At 38.9% G+C, this 27,608-nt stretch overlaps 1 protein-coding gene across 1 annotated transcript; it reads right to left on the bottom strand.

Moving 5' to 3' along the window:
• LOC104593484 (mediator of RNA polymerase II transcription subunit 10b-like) lies at window positions 1–27,564 on the bottom strand. Its single transcript, XM_010253355.2, has 5 exons — window positions 27,333–27,564; window positions 27,091–27,171; window positions 26,869–26,971; window positions 9,296–9,385; window positions 1–391 (listed from the first exon to the last, which is right to left on the bottom strand). Exons 1-5 carry the CDS (start codon window positions 27,530–27,532, stop codon window positions 320–322), a joined length of 546 nt encoding a protein of 181 aa, XP_010251657.1. The 5' UTR covers window positions 27,533–27,564; the 3' UTR covers window positions 1–319.
• Window positions 27,565–27,608: the final 44 nt, after the last annotated feature.

Genomic DNA, 27,608 nt, shown 5'->3' with positions numbered 1-27,608 from the left:
CAGTCATATGCCTCAAGCAACTGAGACTTGAGCATGTAAAGTGGCATTTCCCAACATTTGATATCAACTTAAACTAAACTCAATTTTTCCAGTTTATTCCAACTACCCAGGATATCAATCAACATTCTAATGTTTTCAGATTTGAAGCTGGGAACTGATGTGACATTCTAATATATTTGGATCAGAATCACTCAAACTCAGTGCTGCTACAGATGATAAAATAGGCTGCAACAAAATATCTATGATACAAATAATTTGTTAAATTACAAAAATGATGAATGAATAATAAGAGATCTGGAATTATCACCAACTTGGCCTCTTAATGTTCTGTCTTGACCTTCACATCCCCATTTGGTAAGATACTTTGCGCTTGTGCAAGCCTCTTCGATTCCTGCATGAGACACCAGGAGATGAAAAACCAATGATACAAGACTACACAACAGTCAACAACAACAATATTAACAAGGTTCAAAATATTGACGTGATACACTCAATACATGGTGTATCGTAACGATATCCAGAGGGGCATATGGCATGGTAAAAACCAAGGATGCAAGATTAACAACAGTCAATAACAGCAATATTAACAAGGTTCAAAAGGTTCAAAATATCGACATGATAGACTGAATACAGAGCGTATCATATCGATATACAGAGGAGAATATGGCATAGTGAATTGGACATATGGATGGCACTTTTCCCGTCCACACCGGGTCGGGGATGGGGAGTGCATTCCCCATCCTGCCCAGACCCTGATTATATATACTAAATATATACATATACAATATTATTCATATTATATATATATATATATCAAAATATATTTAAAAGATTTTTATATTTTAATAAATTTCTCTTATTTTAAGTAAATCTATTTTCTAAAAATAATTTTAATTTAAAAATTTCAGAGATTCTGGTCCAAGGTTCAAAGTATCGACACGTATCAGTCGATACAGGCCGATACGTATCATTCCAGGACCCCTCCGATATGCCCCTACAGTGGGCGTATCGGGGGTCTGACCGGTTCAGGGGATGGAGACCTAAACCAGCCCCCCTGAACCGGTTGTAAAAAAAATAAAAAAAAACATATAAAAATGCAGTATCGATTCACCCGATACGCCACTACCGGCGTATCGGATGTATCGATATTTTGAACCTAGGATGGAAGTTCATTTTTATCCCCAACCAGGATCGGGGTCGGGAACAGGGATTAGTTGCAGTCGGGGACAAGGAGTATGGCCCCAAACCCGCTCCATTGCCATTTTGTATCTTATGCTATGTTGGAAACACAAACAATCCTTTCACTCCTTGAAAAATCAAAAGAAAGAAAGGAAGAAGAAGAATATAGTATTCATTTAATTATTCCAATTGATGTGTGTTTTTGGGGTTTTAATTGTGGAAAAATATGGTGATTAGTATTTTTTTTCGTAAATAGATTTGTGGTTATAAATTCATGCATTTTCTCCAAAACATGGAAATTTTGAAAATTACAAAAAACAATTTATTTGTCTTAAATGATTTCTATAATGATTTACCAAATCCATTGATCCAACAACATTTTACATCAAAATTGATATTTTCTTCATTTTTGGTATTTTGTATAAATAAAATAATAGAAAAATAGAATTATTATTGTTTATTTATATAAATGATTATATTATAAAATAAAATAATTATACAATTATAAAATTGATAGTTTTTCTTTTTTTTTTGGTCTGATGCTTAGTCAGTAGATGTGTCTTATCAATTATCATGTAATAATATTTAACACAAACAATTTCAAAACTCAAGATTGAGCGTAACCGTGAGGTCAAAATTGATGCATATCATATATTGATACGTTCTGATATTTTGAGCCTAGCATATTAATGAAGTAAATGCATAATTTTCATGTTGTATCACTAACTCAAGTGCAAGGCCCATTTTGCTGCCCAAGTAACTTAAGGAAAATAAATGCTAATGCGCACATCCAGACAATCTGAATGCTGTTACTTGATGTCCAATTTTATGCCATAATAATCATGAACATGCCAATATCAAGTGACCAAAGGATGCATAGGAAGCAAGACTGATGCACCAAGTTTGTGAAACTCATCAAAAGCACATTCGGAGAGCTCATCTGTGTGCTTTTGAACTTGTGCATATTTGTACAACAAATTTGCAAATCAAAAATTCCTTTACTTAGCCTCTGCAATTGCCTAACTAGTAAATTATACAAGTTAAAGGCATAAAGCACTATGATGATTCTGTATACAAAAAGCACTATGCTGATTCTTTTTCTCAATAACGGTCTACCAGTATGTGCGTGAGAGAGAGAGAGAGAGAAGTTAAAGAGAAAAAACTAGGTTATCTTTAAGGTGTTTTCTGTCCACATGAACATAAATCTTAGGGACCACCTCTCCCCTTTTGGATGAGATGCATGAACTTTACTCCAAAATGGCTGAAGCATGGTCATAAACATGGACCTTGACCACTTCAGTAAGTTCATGTAAAAGTAACATAAAATATCCAGAAACCAGTAGACTTGATCAACAACCCATCAACCTGGATGGTTGAACCTTTGACCCATTTAACCTGTCCACCAGGTTACTGGCTTTTTATTAACTCTTCATTGCTGTGACATCATTGGTTCACCCATTGTTCCATATGATTTAACCAATGAACCTTTGACCCATTCAACCTGTTCACCAAGTTACTGGCTTTAACTCTTCATTGCCGTGACATCAAAGCTTCATCCATGACCCATTGTTCCATATGACTGAACCAAAGACCCGTCCATCCAAGGGAAAATACGGTTCAACCTTCTGATTGGGATTTAAAACATTGGTTTAGTAGTGGCTGTTAAGCAACAATGAAAAAGGATCGTCTACTGGTTTAATCTTCACTTACTCTGTCATTTTAATAAAATTCCCATTTATTCACAATCTATGCATGGTTAGTAATCCATTTTTGTTCTTTTGATTGGTACATAATAATCCAATCTATAATCAATTCCCATCAGAAACCCCAAGTCCCCAACACCTTTTCTTTAGTATACATTACTTAATATGGGAATTTATGAGACTAATTTTTCGGTTTCAAAATTCTAGACTTCCAACATTAGGTGCTATGACTAAGGTGGCATTAGGTAAATCTTATGTCTGAAAAGCAAAAAAAAAAAAAAAACTCTGAAAGCATTCAGTGGAAAATTTGCTTTTATGCTTTTGTAGACATCTGAATATAGTGTTGTTCGGTAATCTGAATGTTGTGACGTCTAAAAAGTTTTCATTTTACAAATTTACCCCTTAAGCTGTTATTTAAATAAAAGTAAATGAAAATTATTAAAATAGTATGAAATTATCAAAAAACATTATAAAAATAATAAAATATAAAATCTAATGATGTTAAAAATGATAAATTAGTAAAAAAATATTATAAACATAATAAAAATGAAGAAAAAGAAAATAATAATGGTAATAAAAAGTTAAAACTATAAAAGTGATCATATAGTATTATTAAAAGTAATACAAAATGAACATAAAATAATAATAAAGAGATCTATAAAAAGCGAAATAATATAGAAAGGTAAAACACTAAAAATTTATTATAAATATAATAAAAATGTAAGAAATAAAAGAGATTTATAAAATAATAGTAATAAAAAGTTAAAATATAGAAAATATCATATAATATCATTAAAAAATAATATAAAATAGAAGGAAACGAAAGAAAAGGCAATCTCAATACATTTATCTGATTAATTCATTTGTGATTCATTCAGCATAGTAGGAAAAAAAAAAACAGCTGTCCCAATACATTTAGAAAGCATTTTTCTACATTCAAAACAAAAATGCAGCCTATCAAGCATAGACTCCACTGGATTATACCAATCTCTTCAATGAAAAGTTTCAATCTAAATTGCAAAAAACCAATGGAATAGAGTTTTTCAAACCATTTTTTGACAAGGCCAAGGTCCGATACATCAAACCCCCCCACCCTCCCCTGTTATTTGTCAAATGCATAAATTAGTTTTTTTTTGTTAGATTCACACACACACATAATGGGAGAGCAATAACGAAAAGAGAAAAAAGGGGCTTTGGTTTGGGGAGAGAAGCTTTAAAATGCAGGGGTAGTTTTAGGTTTTTCAAAATATCTAACGGGCACTGCTGGAAGAAAATGTCCGTGTGCTACCTCCAAATGCACTCGGAGGTAGCTCACCCTCTGAATAATTCTGAATAAAATTCAGTATTCGGTGGCTCGATTCGGAGCTGCAGACAACCACCGACAACTGAAAATCAACTTTTTCAACATTCAGTGGCCAATTCAGCGCTACCGAAAGCCACCCAAGTCTATGTCATACTGATTAATGAAAACACAGCAATTTCAACTCAATTTTTAAGTCAATTGTATTGGGACAGATTACACACAAGTCGAAGGCATCAGCAAACCAACTTGACACAGCATGAACCACATATTGACACTGTATATTAATCATTCAGTTACGACCCTATATTGTGATCTGGTAGATCGTGAAATACCTGAATCACCTTTTTTACGGTGGGTCCCATTTACACAGCCCATAAATGAATATCAATCCCCAATTTATAAAACTCGAGCAAAACCTAGATCCAAATTTCCCTAGTGTTTTAAAAGTGAAATGTGTAAAAAAGAGCACAATGGCCATTTTGCACATGAGACAGCAAGGCGCAAGGTGAGGTGCACGCCTTTTTGAAGCAAGGCACAAAAATGCAAAAAATGCAAAATGTTAAAAATATTAAACACATTACAAAATAAAAATATAAACTTAAACTTTAAAGTAAACGTTTTAAAAAACCTATTATCTCAAATTAAAATACATAAACATAACATGTAAAACATATTTAAAATGAAAATTTAAAACAAAATCAAGCATAACATATAAAACATATTCAACCATGTAAACTCTTACTCCCTTTATTTTTTTTTTCCCAATTGCATTATTCAAATAGAAAATGTGATGTTAAACATTATACATTCCTGATTCTACGAACTGCCTTTCTACCAAGCCCCTCGAGTGAATGAATGAGCAACATTAGCAAATATGGGGTTTTTAGAGCTTCAATGAGTGAGCGAATCAAGCGATCTGGAGCGAAAAGAACCCCATATTTGCGAATGTTGCTCATTCATCCATCCTAATAGAAGATATTTTTAAAACACTTAGAGTTATAAAACCTTTTTTATAAGGATTAAGAATTTAAGACCTTGATATGGGCTTGTTTGGACTTTGCCTCGAGGAGTTTGGTCGGGGGTAAAAGGGCTCCACCCCTAGCCCAGATACTAAACATAAAAACACAAATAGAAAAATGCACAGATTTTCAAAAGGTGTATGCCTGGGCTGAAGTGCAAGGCGCACCAGGCGCACGCCTAGGCAAACTAGGCACACGCCATTTGAAAGTGTTGCACCTAGGACCTAGGCAAGGGCCACAAGGCACATACCCTAAAATGTGCCTCGCATGTGTGCCTAGGCAACACTGAATTTCTCAACCCTTCTTTGCTTAACCACTTTAAGATCGCCTTGATGTTCTAGATTATGTAATTTGAATGGCTCCCTCCCTCGAGAAAACAAGACAGCTGCAGCTAAGCACCATTCCAAGCAAGCCAGTGAGGAGAAGATGCCTATGTCTTAGAGCATATTAGTTGCAATTACCATGCTAATAGTGGAAGTGGTTGCGACATCATTTTCTGACTTCTTGGTGGTAAAAGTCAAAAGAGCTCTTTACTAAACAAAAAAAAGGGGAAAAAAAGTCAAAAGAGCCTTTGGAACAGGATAGGCTTTGGCGTAGAGTAATTGTGAGTATCCATGGATTGGCAGTTAATAGATGGGATGCTGGTCTCAACCCAAGGGCTACTCAGTCTTCGCCTTGGAAAGCTATTTACAGCATTTTTCCTTCTCTCCTTCCAATACCCTTCTTCAGTGACTCAGTAAAGAAAGATTCCTCCTTTTACAATACCCTTCTTCAGTGACTCAGTCTAGTAACTTGTTAGGAATTTTCCCAACAAAGAATGTTTGGTGTAGCCCAATGCCCCAAAAAATAAGGGCTTTTTGCTGGGAGGTGGTATTCCAAAAAATCAACACCTTGGATGTGCTTCAAAGAAGGTCACATTGTCTGGGTTGTGATGAGAGAACTACACACTTATTTATCTCCTATCCCTTTGTATCTTATATTTGGGATTGGTTCTCTTCTCTCTTTTGCTGGAAGTGGGACCCTACCCAAGATGTGGTGGACCTTTTCGATCCATGTTTCTTTAGGCATCCGAAGAAGAAGGGTAAATTAATGTGGAGAGCCACAAGGGCAGCTACCCTCTAGTCAATTTGGGATGAAAGAAACAACAGGATATTTAGAGATGTTGGAAAATCTAAGGAAGAAATCATTGATGGAATAACCATCAAAATTTTATATTGGCTGAAAACATTAGCTCTTTTCAAGGACTTCTTAGTTGATGACATCTTAAGACGTTGGAGTGTAGTGGCAAATTCTGCTTCTTTAAAGGCGATCTCAGGATACTTGGACTCCTACTGTCCAAAGGCTAAAGTTGAACTTTGATGGAAGCTCTTTAGGCAACCCAAGTCCTTCTGGAATAGGTGGAGTTCTAAGAGATGCAGAGGGCAGACTAATTGCTATGTTCTCTGGGCCAATAGGAGTGGGAGATTCACTGAAAGTGTAAGTGTTGGCTCTACTACAAGGCTTAAAGCTAGCTAACCAGATGGGTCTTCATCAAGTTGAGGTAGAAGGGGATTCTAAGCTGGTAATTGGGTGGATGCAGTCACAAAGTTTGGGAGTCTAGGTATATAGACAGTTTTGGAGGGAAATACATTGGCTAGCAAGGGAGATAGGAGCCTCTTTCAAATGAGTTAGAAGGTCGGCTAACAGTTAGCTGACATGTTGGCAAAGCAAGGGACTGTTAGAGAGAACTTTTTTTGGGCAGTGCTGTAACTCAAGAGTATACCAGTGGGGTCAGCAGCCTGTAATTGGGTGGTTGAAGTTGTATTTGTGGTTTAATTATCTTCAATGAAAGTATCGTTTCCTATGATCCTATCAAAAAAATCTACAAACCAATATTTGCAGGGTTTGGATCCATTTTCTAAATGGGTTGAGCATGGAAATGGTTACGCGAATCCAAATATCATCACAAGTGGATCTGGATTAAGTTAATTGCACAAAACTATTGCAATCTCGCCAGGATCTAAGTTGTATGGTTGAAATGGCTGGAATATGAATCTCAAGAGCAGGATACAAGATCTGAATGGCACATGAGCCAAGTAGGATCCATTGCTGATCCAACCAAATTCATATTCACATCCATATGGGAAAACAGATTCAGATCATAAGGGTGGGTCCATGCCCATCCACATGCATTAAAGCAGTTCGTGGGTCAGGCCTACAAGGAAATGTATGCATGGTGGATCTGTAGCCAGTCCAGATTTTGGTCTGGCTTATTTCGGAATGGGGACCTTTGTGATGGCTCAAACTAGCTAGATCCAGGTATGGATCAGGGGAGGATTTTGGCATCACCCACTCCATTCCATCCCCAAGGTAGTAGGGACCAATGTTTTAAAACACAGAGGTGTGATGCAAGGCATTCCACTACCTAGAAGCATGAGGTGTGCATGAGGCGCATGCCTCATGAAAAAAGTGTATGAGGCATACGCCTCAGAGGTGTCGGCGCCTCAGGGTGTTTTGGGGGAACCTCACCTGGAGGTGCGCCTCCAGGCGTATGCCTCCCACGCCTTTTAAAACACTGGAAGAGACATGCTAATTACGATCTGGACCCAGATATAGGGGTCTGTTCCAGATGCAACCCATTTTATGACCTATCTTTGAACATAAAAACAGAGAAAAACAGAGTAGTGATGATGGTTCACATGCTTAACATATTGGCTGGACCTACTCTAGTTGGGCTCAATGTGCTCTCCAACAGGAAAGGTATCTGTAGATTAGGGTATAAATGCTTACCAGGTATTTGATTTTGGGATACTTGACCTCCCCCAATTCATCCCTTGTGGTCCTGGCCCCCTGGGTTTTGTAAGTAGACACCAAGTTTAGCTCACAGAAACCACTCTAACTAGCACCCTGTTTGAATGACCAAATACATCTTAGTGAAGGCCCATTGCTCCATTAGAGCCTTAAAGGCTTCAACTTGCACCAAAGCTCCTCAAGCATATGTATTTTTTCCTTCTTCCTGTCATGTCATTTTTTGGAATTCAAGATTTGGTATCAACAACATATTTTTCTTTTTTGGTGTCATGCTGCACAACTACAACAAGCTGCCATAGCATCATGCTACACAGCTGTAGCTGACATGCAAAACTGCACAGTTTTTTTCTTTGTTTTATGGCACATGCTGCAGATGGCAACACTAGATTATGCTATTGCAATCCTTAATTTCATTTTGCAAGAAAAGGTTTATTTTGATTCATTTGTTCAAGCTTTAAGATCTGAAATTCTCTCCTTAACAATAAATAAAAAAAATACTAGGTGTTTATACACACTTTTTGCTAAAAATGCTTCTATGTACTTATTAAGTACAATTAGTTTAAAATAACATATACTAGATATATCAGATATACCATATATTTAATAAATAAGTTTGTAGTCCCAGAAGCCTGGCCCTGGCCAATATACCCAGGCCTAGGTTAAGCCCCTTATACCAGGTGCACAGTGGGCCCAGACCATGATTACTGATTCACCCCTACTCCATGCACCTCAGCTCCACTTTAATTGCACTCCCTACTTTTAGAATGTTGTTCATCTTATGGTGCATATACTATTCGAAATTAAGGGTTGAAGATACCTGTCATTGTAACCTTTAAATGACGATGAAATGAATTCAACTACAGTTGACTAGAAGATTGAATAACGTAAGTCCTTGCTTGATCATAGTGGCAAGACATTTTAAAGAAATTCTGTCATCAGGAATTCCATGAATACCCAATTCTTATGGAAAAATAAGTATACTTTCTGAGGTTTTCATGATGAACGTAAAAATAAAATCAATCTTGAGTAATATCTCTCATGGGCAATTAAAACATAACCTTCACAAGGAGAGATTCTAGTAAAAATTTCCCATGCATGATCTTCATGTAATAGTTTGTTTCTTTTTATTTCCCTTTTTCATGCTGCTTTATAAATGAATCTTGATCATTACCACTCAAAGAAATACATTCTTAGGCCCTGTATTTTTACTATAAAACATAGCACAATGTTTAGAGAAACTGAAAATCTGTGATAAAGCCATTCCAAGGAAAATAGACACTTATTAGTTTCATGTAACTTACAGCAGCAGAAGTTGCACGTATCTCCCTATAAGCTTCAACTTCCTCAGGAAATGCTTGCTCAAGCTCCTCCAAAAGATGCTTGCGTAGACTCTGTATAAACCAATACAAAAAGTTATAACAGACTAGAAGCCATCAACAATCACAGCAAGCATTAGAAAGGAAAATAATAAAGGCTATTCACCAGAAAGGCTCCTTCAATGTATCATATTGGCATGTATTAGGGCTATTCACCAGAACCAGCTTGATGTAGAAAGAATAAGAGAGTCCTAAGAAAGTTGAGGGCCCTAATAATAATTTGGATATTTGGTAGAAGAAAATATGATGTTTAAAAAGAAAATAAAAGTAAGTAACTAAAATGAATTAACTTATGGAACCTAAAGGAATATAAGGTTGTATATGCTGTACATAATCATTTTAAGGCTCTATATTCAGATCCAACTGAGGTTAGTACAAGTTAGACAGCTGACAGATTTGGATTGGGACAGATTGATAGAGGAACAAGTACATTTTTAGAAAGGAATTTCTCATCGGAAGAGATCAAGAAAGCAATTTTCTCGATGGAGAGATCCAAAGCCCCTGGTCTGGATGTTTTTTCAATGGCTTTCTATTGAGAATGTTGGGATTTTTTGAAATTAGACAATTCAGACATGTTGGACATCTTTAATGAGTTTTTCCGCAGGGGAGATTTCCCCAAGTGTAAATGCCACTTTTATTACTTTGGTGCCAAAAAAATGAGGCAAAAACCCCAAAGACACCTACATACTTATATGTAAGACACCACACAGTAGATATTATTAGACTAAATTATTCATATTGTGGGTTAGTAGTATTAATATTGTTATGCTTATACTAGTTTCTTTTTGTTATTTTCTTATATGTTTGGATTCAATCGAGACACAAGTCAGTTACATAGTCTCAAACCCTTTAGGACTTTAAAACCTGAATTGATATGCAAAAAAAATAACTTGAAGATTGTATCCAATTGACACACAAGAACAATCAATAGGATTTCTTCTTCCTAGGACCAAAACAAGGGCTCAGCCCTTATGTTTTGTGTGCTTCTTTCCTTTCTTATTTTTCTACTCATAAATATGTTCACTTTGTATCTATTGATATGGGGTTTATACTTTATACTTATTTCTTGAGAATTATGGTGATTATTAGTTAAAGATCACTACTCATTACTATGAAACCTAGGACTCTACCCTAGGATTTATATTTTTTTTATTTTAAAAAACCCATCGCCTAGGCACCTAGGCGACAAGGCACTCCCCTATCACCTAGTTTCACCTTGGCGCCTTGAAAACTATGATCAGGGTGGGGTTTAAGAATGAGGAAAGGGAATTGTTAGAGGAGGAAAAAAGGGAGATTAGTATTCAAGAGCTTATTCAGGCGTTACAGACCAGGAAGTTCTTTCGCAGGAAACAAAATTGGAGTCTGTCAAGACAAACCTAAAGGAAGAAATTTGGGGGTCAGGACAATGGGAAGTGGTTGGAATTGGTTGCTGACGGTCTTCAGAGGGCATTGTCCAAAGCTATCAAGGTGTTGGTGGCTTTATCAGGCGTTATATTTCGGTTTGAGCTCTATGGTTCCTGAGTTTGAACAATGTAGCAGATCAGATTGGAGGGAGATCTTTTGGAATGTGTTTGAATTTTAGACTTGTAACAATCATTCTTGCTTTTGTTGGTCTTTAGCCGCTTTGTATTGTGTGGTGCCATCTTGTCACCCTACTTTGTAACCTTTTTTCTTATTTATAAATCTTTTTTATTACTCTTCAAAAAAAGGGGGAACGGATTTGCTAGTAGGGAGAATTGAGGAAGAAGGGTGTGGCATTTTAAAGGAAGCATCACCTTTAGTGGTGCAAGAAGGCGAGAAATGAAACCAAGGTTTGAAGTTGATAAGATAAAAGAATTAGATGGGGGAACTATTAGTAGCAGTTCAAAAGAAGGGCTTAGGGAGTTTGGTGAGCAGCTAGAGCCTGAAAGGGAGGGTGATGAGGTAGTAGTTTCAGTAGAAGATTGTAAGAAAGCTGAGGAGGGTGTTGGAAGCATTAATAGGGGGAGTTCAATTTGAATGAATCCAAGAAAGGTGAGACAGAAAAATTTGCCTAACAGGTTTAGGTTCAAGGATGTGTAAAAGGAAAAGGAAGTATAGAATGAGACCCTTGCAGGAAAAGCTTGAAGCAACGATGAAGGGGAGGAGTAAGAACTGCTACTCAAGTGATGAAGAGGTGACAATTGATGAAACTCATTTAATTGAAAAATAAATAGATTTAGAAATGGTTGTAAACAAAGAGTTGGAGATAAACAAAATTTTGGGTTTAAGTTACATAGGAGGCGAGGAATTTGCAAGGAAAACCATTAAAGAATTTAAAGAGTAACCTTTTTAATCAATAATAGAATCAATTTCATTAATTAAGAAGAAAATTAGTACAACAAAAGAGAAAGAAGGGGAAGGGATAATCTCTCTTAGCCCTTCCCAACTTTTGAAATTACAACACAACCCAAAATATTCCTTCACACCCCTTGTTTAGCAAGCGTATCAACAAAGGCATTTGCATCTCTTTATAACCAATTACAAGTCACTTCTATTCCTTGTAACAGTATAATGGCTTTCCCCTTCTCATATATAGAACCACCATCCAGCCTCTTCTTTTTGTAACTAGCTTATTACAAGCTTTGAATCACCTTTAATTAGCAATTTCTTTATGTTCAGCTCCTTAGTCTTTTGAATCCCTTCCATAACCGCCAAAATCTCAGCCCTTAAAGAGTCCCCAACTCCAATTGCACCTGTATAGAATGCAATAACATTTACCTCCTCATTCATAAACACTCCTCCAATGCCAAATGGACCCAGGTTGCCTTCACTACTACCACCAAATTGAACTTAGCAAACCTCTAAGGGGAGGGGACCAAACAGGCCTAACCACCTCCCCAAAGGGGAAAGAATTAATTACCTCTCTCTAGTTACTCATCACCTCACCCCCAGAAACATCCTTGAATAGATCAAATGACTTCACCTAGTGGACCACCTTGATGGTAATAGCTTCCCTGCTTCGTTCTTTCCCAAGAAATATGTGTTGGTTTCTCTCTTCCCAAATTGTCCAACACGCCACTGTCCTTGTGGATCTCCAAAGCATTCTTCACCTCTTCTTTGACCAGCTTACGAAAGGAGCAAACAAGCTTTGTAGATTAGCCGGAGGGTTCCATCTGCAGCCAACGAAAGAAAGAACCATTCCCAAATTGAAGAAGAAAAAGGGCAAGAGATTAACAAGTGATAGCAATTTTCACCACTAACTTTGCAAAGGGAGCACTAGTGGGGGGATGGGCACCTATTAGGTCTTTTTCTTCAGAGTAGCTCACAAGTATTAATTCTCTCCAAATACATTTCCAAGCACAAACCACCCACGACCATTAACCAAACGAAAATCCAAACACAATGATTTTAGTTCCTATGGACCTAACTGTAATCAGTCCCGCACTAGTAGGCCCGAAAAATTAGGGTTTCACTGCACTCGGCTACTTGGGAGAAATGGAAGAACAGCAGCCGCTGCCAGAGCTCTCCAAACACTCTCCAACTTCAACCGCCCTCTTCTAGGGATCAAAAATGACCTTCCAAACCCTAAGAGCCACTCTCACACTGTATCCTTGACCTGTAACTAGAAAACTCTCTAGTCCGCTAGGGTTTTGGGTAAAAAACAGCAGCCTCTATCTCTTGGCAATCTATAGCCAGTTTCTATCTCTCCAGACCCTCTACCAACAATGGCACAAATGATCTCAAAACAATCAGCAATTTATTTTTTTTTTTTGATGAATAATAATAAGTTTATTGATTCATAAGCAAATTAGAGTGAGTTCATACATCATCCCAACGAGAGGCGCGAGCTACAGCCCCTCCTTGAAACTTACAAGTAAACTAGGAAAGAAAAACAAGAATCACAACTGAGCCCAAAATAATTCTTCCCTATTTACCCCTTGCTTAGCTAACACATATGACAAGGTATTTGCTGATCTCCCCACCCACTGTACAGTGACCAACATATTCCTTGTCAACCAACTAAATTTCTTCATTTCATTCTTGTATCGCCACATAGCCTCTTCAGAATTTTTTAACCAACCCACCACCACTTTGGAATCCCCCTCGATTATTAGGTGTTGTACCCCCAGCTGGTTTGCAAATTGGACCCCTTGTACAACAGCTAAAAGTTCTGCCCTGATGGAATTCCCAATTCCCAAAGGACCTGAGTAGAGCAACAAAATCTCTCCCTTCTCATTTCTCAAAGCACCCCCCACTCCAGATAATCCTGGATTACCCATGCTACTTCCGTCAAAGTTCAACTTAATTGAGCCTTCGGGTGGAGGAGACCAGTTTGTAATTGATTTGGCCTTTAAAGATGAACACCTTGCTACTGCTGACCAATTTCTCCAAATGTCATTAAAGGAGAATTGATGAAAGATTTCCAAGGTCTTCAGCCAATGTATTGCCTTGTTTAACACACAGTCTTTCAAATCTTGGTTGTTCCTTTCCTTATCTTGAAAAATTCTGAGATTCCTTTCTTCCCAAAGAGTCCAAGTCAAGGCAGCACGAGCACATCTCCACATAATTCTCCCTATTTTTGTAGGCCAATAAAAGGTAAAATGGTTGAAGAGCATGTGAACTTCTGCTGGTAGACTCCAACTACCCCCAAACAATGAAAGTAGCCAAGCCCAAAGGTCTGCAGAAAAGGGACAAGATAATAATAAATGGTAACAATCCTCGTCGTGAGCTCCACAGAGGATACACCAATTAGGAGAAATACAGAGAAAAGGCCTCCTCTTTTGTAGGTTGTCTAAAGTGTTTACTTTCCCATGGAAAACTTCCCAACAAAAAGCCATAATTTTTGGGGGAACTGGCTTACACCAAATTTCTTTTGACAGAAAGGGTTGGTGAGTAGGAAGTTGAGAGATGGACTTGAAAAAAGAAGCACAAGTGAAGGTTCCATTGGGTCTAGGAGTCCAAACCCTCTTATCTGGCTTGGAGGGATCCGAACAAACCTGATTAAGACACCCAAGCAACAAAGAAAGAGACTCAATTTCAGCATCCCCAAGTCCTCTACGAAACCCAAAATCCCAAGTAGGATCCAAGGGTGTTCCCAAAGGTGAGACAAATTTTGAGACCACCTCTTTTTTGTACAGAGAAATAGAAAAAAGCGAAGGGAACAAATCCTTTAACAGTGAGTCTCCTACCCAAATATCCTCCCAAAAAGAGAGAGAGTTGCCAGAACAAACTTCATACCTGATAAAATTGAGGAATTGAGGAAGGGTGTTGTGAATAGCCTTCCAAGGTGTTGCTAGGTTAGCTTGCCTCGATACACCAGCATCCCATCCATTCTCTGACCTCCCATGAATGCTTCCCACCACCTCATGCCACAATCTCTCTCTTTCCAAAGGCCATCTCCACAACCATTTTCCTAACAGAGCTTGATTCTTCTAGTTACCCTCCCAATTCCCAAACCCCCCTCTTCTTTACTTCTGCAGACAATTTCCCAATTAACCAAATGATCCTTTCTCTCTTGTCCCGGCTCCCATAAGAAGTCTCTCATCAACTTCTCCAGCTTCCTAGCTTCCCTAACTGGTATCCCAAAGACAGACAAATAATAGGTAGGTAAGTTAGCCAAGGTAGCTCTTATTAGGGTAATTCTTCCTCCTAAAGAGATATAGTTCCTTTTCCATGAGACTAATCTCTTCTCAAACTTTTCTAACATTGGGGTCCAAAATCTACTCTCCCTAGGATTTGCCCCTAAAGGAAGCCCTAAATATGACATAGGCCAAGCAGAGGTGGAACATTCAAGACACTCCGCAATAGCCGCGACCTCCCCTACCTCCAAATTTATACCTGCTACGCAACTCTTTTCCAGATTTATTCTCAAATTAGAAACACTTTCAAATCCTTTTATTAGCTCCTTCAGGTTTGCTACCTTTTCACTAAGACCTCCTTCACAAAAAATCATTAGGTCGTCTGCAAACTGAAGGTGGGTGACGGGGACTTGGTGTCTCCCTATTCTCCAACCCCTAATGGCATCTTCGCTGTCAACCTTAGTAATGATCCTACTAATCACATCAGCTACTAAGGTAAAAAGGAAGGGTGAAAGTGGATCCCCTTGCCTGACACCCCTGCAAGCTGGAAAAAAATCCCTCACCGTACCATTTACCAGAATAGAGTAGTGACAAGTACTGATACACCCAAAGATCCAACTACACCACTTGTCCCCAAATCCACCATTTGGCATAACCTCTAATAGAAACTCCCAGTCCACCAAATCATAGGCCTTTTCAAGATCCAATTTACAAATGAATCCTTTCCTACTAGACCTTTTCATTTCCTCCACACACTCATTCGCAATTAAAATCTGATATGTTATTTGTCGCCCTTGAATAAAAGCCCCTTGAGTTTCACTAATGATGGTAGGGAGGACTATTTTGATCCTTAATGAGAGCACTTTAGCCAGAATTTTATAGATGCTTGTCACCAGACTAATAAGCCTATAATCTTTTGGGTGGTTGGCATCATTCTTTTTAGGTATCAAGGCCAAAAAGGTGGCATTAATTCCAGGGCTTATAGTGTGATTGTCTGCAAACCTTAAAGACTTCAGCTAGATCCTCTTTCAACACCTCCCAACAGTCTTGATAAAAACCCATTGTAAAGCCATTTGGACCCGGAGCCTTGGATCTATCCATTAGAAAGACAACTTTCTTAATCTCTTCTTCCTCGAAATCCCTTTCCAGCCACCTTGCCACTTCTTCATCAATTCTTGGCCAATCCACCCTTCCCATGATTGTTCTCTCACTCAAAGGCCTTCTATAAATCGATTTGAAGTGGTCCACAAATTTTCTAGCTATGCCATCCTGGTTGGTAATCACCTCCTCTCCTATCTCTAGCTTGGTCAACAAAATTCTTTCTTCGTCTCCCATTTGCCAAATCATGGAAGAATCTAGTGTTCCCATCGCCTTCCTTAATCCACTTGTGTCTAGATTTTTGTCTCCAACTGATTTCTTCCCTCAACAACACTTCTTCCAACTCCTTTAATTGTCTCCTTAGCACTCTGTCCTCCTCGGTCAGCCCATTGTGAGATTCCTTTACATCAAAATTCTCTATTCGAGAGATTAGGCCCATTTTTTGCTCCTCGATTCTACCAAACTGATCTCTATTCCACTCTTTTATTTTAGCTCTCACCCTTTTTAATTTCTTATGGAACTTGATCCCCTTCCATCTTACCCCCCTCTCCTCCTCACCCCACCACTCCTTCACTTTTTTCACAAAATCTGGATGGGTAAGCCACATATTTTCGAATCTAAAAGGTTTGGGTCCTACAAGAAAAGACTCAGTTCCTATTTGGATAGGACAGTGATCGGAGGTGACCCTGGGTAATGCCCTAGCAACCAAGTTTTCCAAACTATTCTCCCAGGCAAGGTTAAAAAGGAATCTATCCAACTTCGAACACAAATGGGTTTCCTGAAGGTTGGACCATGTGTAACTGGCTTGCAACAGAGGTATTTCCTTCAGTTCACAATCTTCAATAAAACCATTAAATTTCCTCATGCTTGTTGAGATTACCTGTTGGGGATTACTGGTTTCATTAGAGAATCTAATGACGTTAAAATCCCCGCCCAAGCACCAAGGACCATCCCATAGCCCCTTGATTGCATATAGTTCCTCCCACATCTCATTCCTCTCTCTATAGGAATTAGGGCCATAAACATTGGTTAAGACCCATACACACCCATTTTCTACATTCTTGCACTTAATGGAAACCGAGAATCTGCCTATCAATTCTTCCACCACATCCTCCCTCCACAGTGTTACAATCCCCCCCGAGGCTCCCCAAGAAGGAGACGAGCTCCAACCTAAACCTCTAGACCTCCAAAAACTCCTAACCCATCTCCCATTTAATTCCATCAGTTTGGATTCTTATAACAACACAATATCAGGTTTTTCCCTTCGGAGTAGGTCTTTGATCGCCCTTCTCTTCCTTGCACTCCCTAACCCTCTTACATTCCAACTAATAATTTTCATCGATACAAAATAGCAAAGGAACCCAATAAGAGGCCATATTCTCCTCATTTTAGGCCCTTCCTCCTATCCCCTCTACCACTGAAATCTAAATCCCCCTCAATGTCTGAAATTAGCCTTTCCACTTTAGATCTTTTTTTCTTATTTGTTCCTCTTCCCCCCCCCCTTCCCAATTTCTCCATCCTTTCCAGCCAATGTTTGAGAAAGAATTTTACCTTCACACACTTATTTTGGCTACAGCATCTTTCTACGAGTCCTTCCTTTTTATTTTGTTCCTCCATCATTGTACAGATCATCTCCCAAATTCTATCCGCCTCCCCCTTACTACTTCCTTCCAACACCCTCTCTCCTCCTTCCACTATCACCCTCTCTCTTGCATCAGAAACTCCTGGATGGGAAACTGGGATATCTGTTACAGGCATAGCAAACAAGTCAGTACCTAAAACAGAATTGACACCCATACCTGAAAAAACGGGGGTAGGACTAGAATCACTGGAAATGACTTGCTGACAGTCGGCAAATGGTTTTAAAGTCGTTCCCCTTTTTGGACAAGGTTGTGAAGTAGACATGGTGAAAGAATCACTTCCTGACAACCTACCCACTTGGAAAACCTTTCTCTGTGTTTCCAACACTGGAATACCCGCATCCATCCTCACGGCCGATTCTTGTCCCTCTCCACCAACATCCTGTAATTCATTAGACTCAGGGTCAGCTCCCTCGACGAAGGGAGGAGGAGTTTTCACAGCTTTAGAACCAATTTCTTCACCATTCCTAGTCTTTCCGCCACCTGCCTCTTCAATCTCTTCCTCTAAAAACAACAACTCTGTATACAAACTTTCTGTTTCAAGAAGATCCTTGTTGCTTTTCGAAGACAAACTTCCCAGACTTGGCGTTTCGTCTCTATCAGAATCGTCATTGCTGTTTTGTTCACTCAACCAATCTTCAAGCCCTGTTCTGTTCTCATCACTGGGCTTCAGGTATCTCGGGTTGCGCCTATCTGGTGAGAAACGGTTCGCCAGGTTGGAAGGGACCCACTGTAGAGAGCCTCGAGACTGCGAGTCTTGAGACTTTTTTGCGCCTGATCTGTTCGATCGAGAGGAAGGGTTCGGGGTTGAAGAAAATAGACGCTTTATCTCGTCTATCAACTCATCCCTCCTCCCAGTCACGTGCTTACTTAACATGTCCCTCGTCTAATCAAAGGGTGTATGAGAAAAAAAAGGAGAAAAAAAGGCTTTCTAAAGAATGGTTCAATATCTTCCCTCCTTACTCCAAACCTATCATTCAAAGGCTTTCTAAAGAATGATTTCAAGTGCTCCACAAAGACTTGGCAATCTCACTCTGTTGGCTAACGTTGAGCCCATTCACCTCCAACTTTGACATAAATTTCTACTTTCTCCTCCATTGCCAATGCATGAAAAAATTCAGTGTTCCTATTTCCTTCCTTGATCCACTTGCCCCTTGATTCCTGCCTCCAACTCATTTCCTCTTTCAATAATAAATCCTCCAACTCCTTCCTCAATAGCCATCTTTCATTCCTATCACTTTTCTCCATCGTACCTGACACATCCTTTTCATCCAACTCTTCAATTTTAGCAAACAGAATTTGCTTTTGTTCCTCAATCCTACCAAACTGTTGTACATTTCATTCTTTGATCTTGCCTTTAAGCTCTTTTAATTTCCAATGGAACCTCATTCCTCCCCTCTCCTCCCAGCAGACTTTAACTCTCTTTAAATCCACTGGAACAAAACCACATATTCTCAAACTTGAATGAAGTTGAACCAGTACCATCCAAGTCTTCCTCAGAAATAGAAATTGGCCAATGATCCTAGGTCACTCTTGGCAAGGCTCTAGAACTAGGCTTTAGTCAACATTGAATAAAAATTTATCCAGTTTGAAGCAGATTGGGTTAGCTTGTAGACTGAACCAAGTTATTACAAGAAAGAGGTAGTTCCGTCAGCCCAAAAGCACCAATGACTTGATTAAATCTCCTCATGCTCAAATTTATTCTCCGTCTCAGATTGTTAGCTTCTTCTAGGAACCTTATCACATTAAAATCCCTCCTATACACCACGGCCCATCCCATAGTCCCCTGATATCTTCCAATTCTTTCCAAAGCTTATTTCTTTCCTGGTACCCATTAGGTCCATAGATATTTGACAAACCCACTCACATCCATCTAAAACTCGTTTAAACTTAATTGAGACTAAAAATTTTCCCACCAACTCCTCCATTCCAATTACCACCTCATTGTCACAATACTACCCAAAGCCCCCCACACGAAGGACACACAGCCCAACTCCATCCTCTGAATTTCCAAATACTCCTAGCCATTTTCTATCAAATTCCATCACCTTAGATTCTTGAATTAAAACAATATCTGGCTTCTCCTTCCTAAGCATCTCTTTTATAATGGCTCTTTCCTTGCCCTCCCTAAATCTCTAACCTTCCAACTTACAATCTTCATTCCTCTTTGCAAAAACTAACCCTTTCCCAAGCTTCTCCTACTTGTTACCCCCCACCTTTCCCTTTCTTCCACTAAACTCCTTATCTCCTACAGCTTTTTCCAATCTTTCCACTTCATTCAACTTCCTTTTTCTAACCTTACCTCCCTCCTTATTCTTTCTCAAATACACTTTAATATCATCAGGCTCTTGTATTTTACACCCTAACTTTTCCATAAACTCAACCAGTTGATCACTATGCCCCATCCCATCATCTCTTGTCCCCCCTCCCCATTTCACATTCACCTCCAGAAATTGTAACATGTTCATTAGACACACTCCTAATTTCTCTCACCTCGCAGTAACTTCCCTTCCCTTCAATTCCGAAAAAAAATTCCCAATCATCTCCCATAGGATGGGCAGAGGTTGGTAAAGATGTCTAATGCTGTTAGACGATTCAAAAGTAAAAAAAGAATATTCACACCATTCAAGTTTAAAAAGCCTTCACAAGTTTAAGAGGGGGACTTTTGGGTATCAGGCCTAGTAAGATGGTGAAGAAAACTAAAGAAGGGGAGTTTGAAAAGTAAAGTCTTTCCTGGTTTAGATTCTGAAGCAGCAGAGTGCTCAAGATGTTAACTCTACTGGCCAAGTAAGGCCAGACAGATGAAATGAAATAGAAAATAAATGTTAAAGTATAGAAGATTATCTAAGAGAGATTAGAACCTTGATACACCCCAGTTCTCCCAGCACTTCCCCTTAACTAAGATACCATCTAAAAATCTAGTATATCTTGCAGTGAATTTGAAGTTTTGAACAAGATTAACTTTAGATGCCAAAATCTAAACCCTCCAATAAAGTACTGGAGTGACCAGGATCCTTCCTTCCCCTCCCTTATCCATCTCACCAAGACCTAATAGTCATCCTCCAACTGTGATAAGCCTAATAAAAACATAAGACAAAACATGTATCGTAAAGTCAGTAACTCTGTTCAAATGGAGTCACCAGAATTCCAGAACTGAAGAGCTCCAAGAGTACAGAAATGATCTTCCCATCCTGTGTCCAAACCAAAATGAAAAGAAAAAAGGAAATCCCAGAGTTCAAAAAGATCAAGTCTTCGATAAAAATTGTGATGTCTAACCTGAATCCTGTTTCACCATTCAGTGCCATATCCATCATTAAATTGTGGGTATTTAAATCATTTCTTACTACTACTTCCACCCAAGCCCTTTCCAGTCTGCCCCCTAGCTCTTCTGGCCCCTTAAGTTGTAACAGACTACTTCTTCTAACAGGTGTTGCTGGTCTTCTATGCAAGTGAATATACCATCTTAGTCTACTTTCTCTCATTTTAGGGTAAAAGATTTAAACCTCCCTTGAGGTTTCTCCTGAATAGTAAATACTGAAACATCCCCTCTCTTTTCAAATTGAACTAAAGCCTCCTCTATTGGGTGATGCCATCAGACAAAAACCTCTGCAGTACCCTCCCTTGGTAGTTAGTACTCCATCCAGATCCTTTTTTTTTTTGATAAATAACATCAATTCCATTAAAATAATGAATAGATACAAGAAGATCCCCTTAGAGGCGCGAGGAGCAGCCTCTCCAAACAGCAAATACACAAACTACAACAGAGAAAACATGAATGTTGAAATTAAAACAATAGTTACAATTGTGCCCAGAACAATGTTTAAATATTTATCCCTTGTTTTGCCAAGACATCAGCAAAAGCATTAGCTGATCTCCCAACCCATTGTACTGTTATAGACATATTTCTTGTCAGCCATTTGAATTTCTTTAACTCATTTTTGTAGCCCCAAGTGACATTATTTAACCAGTCCACCACTGTCTTAGAGTCTCCTTCAATCAGAAGCTGCTCCACGCCCACTTCTTTTGCAAGAAGTATTCCTTGTATTGCAGCTAGCAGTTCTGCCTGGATAGAGTTCCCAACTCCTAAAGGGCCAGAGTAGATTAAGACAACCTCTCCAGCCTCATTCCTCAATACACCTCCCATCCTAGAGGGACCCGGGTTACCCTGGCTACTCCCATCAAAATTCAGCTTCAAAGAACCAAGAGGGGGGACCCAACTAGTCAGTGCCCTCCCCTTGTAGGAGGAACAGCTTGCTACCAACTTCCAATCCTTCCAACAATCAGCAAAAGTAAAATGGTTAAATAATTCTAGAGTCTTTAACCAATGTAAAGACCCGGACAAAATGCAGTCCTTTAAGGTTTGACTGCTTCTTCCTTTTTCTTGGAAGATTCTGGCATTCCTTTCTTCCCATACTGTCCATAACAATGCTGCTCGTGAGCATCTCCACATTTTCCTTCCTCTTTTATGGGGCCAAGAGAAGAAAAAGGGTTAAAGATTGAGGTTACTTCTGCTGGCATATCCCAACTAGACCCAAACAAAGATAGAAGCCAAGCCCAGAGCTCTGCAGTGACACTACAAGATAAAAATAGATGATTACAATCCTCACCATGAGATCTGCAAAGAATGCACCAGTTTGGTGAAATACAAAGGACGGGTCTTCTCTTTTGTAGGTTGTCCATCGTGTTTACTTTACCATGCCACACTTCCCAACACAAAGCCATAACCTTGGGGGGGACCGGCCTACACCAAACTTCTTTGAAAGGGAAACTCTGATGAGAAGGAGATTGGCAGAGGAACTTGAAAAAGGAACCACAAGAAAAAGACCCTTTGGGTGAATGGCCCAAATCCTTTTATCAGGTTTCGAGGGATCCAACCAAACCTTATCAAGGAGACATAGAAGAGTAGACAAACACTCAATTTCCTCATCCCTTAATCCTCTACGGAAACCAAAATCCCAAGACAAAGTTGTTAAGGATAAATTCGACAGAAGGAATTTTGAGATCACCTCATTTTTATACAAGGAAACAGAGTACAATGAAAGAAAAAGGTCTTTCAAAGGGAGATCTCCAACCCAAATGTCCTCCCAAAACTGAATAGAATTACCTGAACAAGCATCATACCTGACACAGCTAAGGAACTGCAGAAGAACTTTGTGAATTGCTTTCCAAGGTGTGGCTAGGCTAGCCCTCCTTGATGCAATAGCATCCCAACCACTCTCTGAACATCCATGAATACTCTTCACTACTTCATGCCAGAGTCTATCCCGCTCCAAAGGCCATCTCCACAACCACTTCCCTAACAAAGGTGAGTTCTTTTTAAGCACATTCCCAAGCCCTAATCCTCCCTCCTCTTTGATTCTACCCACAACCCCCCACTTAATTAAATGGTCTTTTTTACCTTCTCTAGTTCCCACAGAAAATCTCTCATCAATTTTTCCAACTTCTTCGCTTCCCTAGATGGTATCCTAAAGACAGAGAGATAATAAGTAGGTAGATTCATGAGGGTAGCTTTTATCAAAGTGACCCTCCCACCCAAAGAGATAATTTTTCTTCCAAACAGCTAGTCTCTTTTCTAACTTCTCCAAGACTGGGGTCCAGAACCTACTCTCCCTAGGGTTTGCTCCCAACAGAAGCCCTAAGTAAGACAAAGGCTAGGAGGAAATGGAGCACTCAAGACAGCCTGCAATCGCCTCAACCTCCTCAAAAACTAAATTTACTCTGGCTATGCAGCTTTTTCCTAGATTGATTTTCAAATTAGAGACTCCTTCAAAAACTGTAATCAATTCTTTCAAATTTTCCACCTTCTCACCGAAACCTCCCTCACAGAAGATCATCAAGTCATCTGCAAACTGAAGGTGAGTGACTGGAATTCGGTTTGTGCCTACTCTCCAACCCCTTATCACATTTTCCCTATCAGCCCTAGTGATAATTCAACTAAACACATCAGCTACCAAGGTAAAGAGGAAGGGTGAAAGTGGGTCCCCTTGTCTGATTCCCCTACTAGCTGGAAAAAAATCCCTCACCAGCCCGTTTACTAGGATGGAATAGTGACAAGAGCTAACACAACCAATCATCCAACTACACCATCTTTCCCCAAACCCACACTTCCTCAAAACCTCTAGTAGGAACTGCCAATCCACCAAATCATAGGCTTTCTCCAGATCAAGCTTACAAACAAAGCCTCTCTGCTTGGACCTCTTCGTCTCTTCCACACATTCATTGGCAATCAGAATCTGATCAATTATCTGATGCCCTTGGATGAAAGCCCCTTGAGCCTGACTAATACTGGAGGGGAGGATTTCTTTAATCCTTAAAGACAAGACCTTGGCCAGGATTTTATAAATACTAGTCACCAAACTAATTGGCCTAAAATCTTTAGGATGGAGAGAATCAACTTTCTTTGGAACTAGAGCCAAGAATGTGGAATTAATGCCTCGACTAACTATATGCTTCTCTACGAACTCATTAAAAACCTCACAAAGATCATCTTTTATCACCTCCCAACAATCCTGATAAAAATGCATGTGACATCATGTGCAGTTTAACTTTTTTAAAAATCCAATTTCATCTTTTATTGCCCCTTTGCCTGCTATAAAACCAACCTCCTGTCATTCCTATGGCACCATCAGGTTATTATAGATTATAGGCTAATAGCTTGTTCGAAGCAAAATTTCAAATATATCTAGTTTTAATTTGTAAACCAAACAGCCAGGAGTCTTCCTGACTGACCGTATGGTCCATAGTAGCGTTTAAGGTATGATTTGGATCTGCCAGAAACTGTTACGGTAAGGTTTATCTACCAACCCATTTGACAGAGAAGGTAGCACCACCAAACCTCTTGGGCGACTTCCTAGCAAATAAAGTTATCTCATCTCTTGTTGTATTTTAAACATGTATAATGTATTTAAGTCTGTATTTTAAATTTTTGAATTTTGTACATTTTAAAGCACATGGAATACAAATTCCTCAACTCATTAATCATCTTTGTTAGCTTATCTCAAACGTGATCTTGTATTCTGTTAGAAAAGAGGTGTGTGACAAATAATACCAAATCAGAAACCAGAAATCTGTCCGGATCCACTTTTTCTTGATGATTTGGTTTATCACTAACTGTTATTACAAAAAGGGCGGGGAGAACTAAAGCATGTTTTCAAGACGTATAAACAAAAAAGTCCATTGTACTCTGAATGAACAATCCGGACTCTGAATGAACTAAAGCATGTTTTCAAGACGGCTCTATATGTCTTGTGGCCACTTCCCTCCAGTCCACTTATAATGTCTATTCCAAACATATAAACAAAAAAGTCCATTGTACTCTGAATGGACAATCCGGACTCCGAACTCTCATTTGTTGAGTGGTCCAACAGGAAAGACCAGCTGGCAATAATTTATATACGTGATAGCCTCACCCAACTACTGTCAGGCTATCCCGTTTCTTCCCTTGGGTTATAGTTTGACAGCTTTCTTTGTTTTGGTGTCTTTCTTTAAAATTTTAAATAATGAATGACAAAAAGGCCTTTTCATTGATTCTGTCAAATATACCAGTACCATATTCTGATAGGGGACATTTAAGTCACATCAGAAACCAAAGGCAAGGTATAAGTACTTATATTAAACCTCAGGGGAGGATTAAGTCTTTTACCCCTCATTTTATCACCTATTGGAGCTATTCTTAGGTCCCTTCATATGACTTCATGTCTAACCTATTACACATACACAAATATCAACCTATTACTCATTTGATTTTCTACATATGAGGCAATTACATGATTCCATCCCATGACAGGCTTTATCCCTAAGAAGGTAAGAATTGGAAGGGATCATTGCCTGGTCTGATGGTAAAACCTCATGTTGACAAGCAAGAGAACACAGGTTCAAGTCCGAGAGTGGCCAGTTGTGCCCCCAAAAAAAAACAAGAAAAAACAAAACAAAAAACAAATCTTAGGTCCACATCCAGCCCACCTCACCCAACCCCAGATAGCTGTGACCAACATTGGGTAGTAATATCTGAAATGAATAATTATTGTAAAATGATTTTTTATGAATATAATCATTGTAAATGTTCCAGTATATAGGAAAGGACAGAACTATTTCTCCACCATTCTACCTCACGTTACCCACTTTACAAAGACATGTAACTTAACTGGTTAAACAGAAATCAAGAAGGCAGTTGTACAAATGTTTAATTTGACATCTACCACAAAGAAACACCCAAACTGGCCCTTCAAACATGGGTCTAAATATTCTTACCCAATTACAAACCATAGAAACAACACTCTCTCATGAAAACTAGAACACCTCAACAAATTCCAGACTAGAATGGCAATCTTTGTAACTTAATTTACAAAGACATGTAATTTACATCTGTCCCTCCCCGACCCCGCATTGGCGGGAGCCTGATGTATTGGGCTGCCCTATGTAACTTAGTTGATTAAATAGAAATCAAGAAGAAGTCAATAAGGCAGTTGTACAAATGTTTAATTGGACATCTACCACAAAGAAACACCCAAACTGACCCTTCAAGCACGGGTCAAAATATCTTACCCAATGACAAACCATGGAAACAACACTCTCTCACGAAAACTAGAATACTTCCAGACTAGAATGGCAATTCTTGCAACTTAACAGGTTAAATAGATACCAAGAAGGCAGTTGTACAAATGTTTAATTTGACAGCTACCATAAAGAAACACTCAAACCAACCTTTCAAACATGGGTCGGAATATTCTTACCCGATGGCAAACCATAGAAACAACACTCTCTCATGAAAACTAGAACACCTCAACAAATTCCAGACTACAAGAATTGCTTAGAATCACACATATCGGATACTGAATCTCCAGCATTCACATGCTACGTGCCCCTAATACACTGAAATGATAGACCTCTTGAATAAATTGGTATAAATCCTTAGAAAGTGGCTACTAATCCAATGTGTGACTCTTCATAGTTCATTCTTTTGGGCCATAAGAACTGCTTGTCTAATTATCGAATTAACAATCATATTTGGAAGTACAGGATTATATCCTGCGCTTACCAAAATACAAATCCAAACCATCCACTGTTACAATGTAAGGAATAAGCCCAACAAGTTTAACAGATGAACATGTCAAAAGTCAAGTTCGCAGGTAACTCCATTGACAACTTCCTTTAACATATAAAAATAAGGGAACAATGAGCTTTGCCGACGCTATGAACATAAACTCCGTCAGAGTATTACCTTGAACGCATCGGTTTTGCCTTTGGTTATTTGATTCCGGGCGATGCATCCGTTGATAACGTCTCTCGTGAATTCGTCCGGATTCTTCCCATCGTCGATCAAACTAAAACCCCAGAAATTTAGATAGGCAAGAATGTTAAATAAAGAAGAATTAGTTATTGGGGGAAATAAAAAAACGCAGCCTCCAAAGAACACGAAACGGTGAAGAATCAGAAGACTCACTTAACGACTTCCATTGGAACCTGAATGTTGCAATTTTCCGCCAATTTTTGCATTGTGTCAAGCTCAGAAACGACAGCATTCCTGCAAGGTTAAACCCTAAAATCAATAAAAGCTCGTAATCATGTTCTGCGGGACAACGCCAGTGCTCTCCAACCGGGAAAAGAAATATTGATGATTGATTAATGAGGATAAAATAAACTATTTCAATTTTAGGTTAAGAAAGACTGCAGACAGTAACGCACAGGCGTTGGAGAAGAGGGAGTTGAGAGGCCAAGTTGAAGGAGGAGACAGTGAGGTAAAGCTGGTGCAGAAGACCAAGAGTCTTTTGTATGGAGTTGATGACCTGGTTGAGGTTCTGCTTTGGATCATCTGGATCACTTGTTTGGGTGATCCCGCCATTCCCAGCTGCGGTGGCCGACGACGAGTTCTGTAAAGAATCCATCCTCTATTTTTTCGGTTGTTGTGCTTAATTTATCTATTATTCCAAAATAAATTTACTACAAATAAAATTTATTAGA

Source organism: Nelumbo nucifera, chromosome 3 (assembly GCF_055504915.1).
Source record: "Nelumbo nucifera cultivar China Antique chromosome 3, China Antique-T2T, whole genome shotgun sequence".
NCBI classification, from domain to species: domain Eukaryota; kingdom Viridiplantae; phylum Streptophyta; class Magnoliopsida; order Proteales; family Nelumbonaceae; genus Nelumbo; species Nelumbo nucifera.
The sequence above is the reverse complement of the archived record's forward strand: the minus strand, read 5'-3'. Positions and strand labels throughout refer to the sequence as shown.

What these genes read in the sequence shown, in the direction of transcription:
- LOC104593484 (XM_010253355.2), bottom strand. Translation starts at nt 27,532, where the DNA reads ATGGATTCTTTACAGAACTCGTCGTCGGCCACCGCAGCTGGGAATGGC. An exon ending in GTTCCAATGGAAGTCGTTAA is followed by an intron (nt 26,972 to 27,090) that starts GTGAGTCTTCTG and finishes CTGGGGTTTTAG; the next exon opens with TTTGATCGACGATGGGAAGA. An exon ending in GCAAAACCGATGCGTTCAAG is followed by an intron (nt 9,386 to 26,868) that starts GTAATACTCTGA and finishes TGGTTTATACAG; the next exon opens with AGTCTACGCAAGCATCTTTT.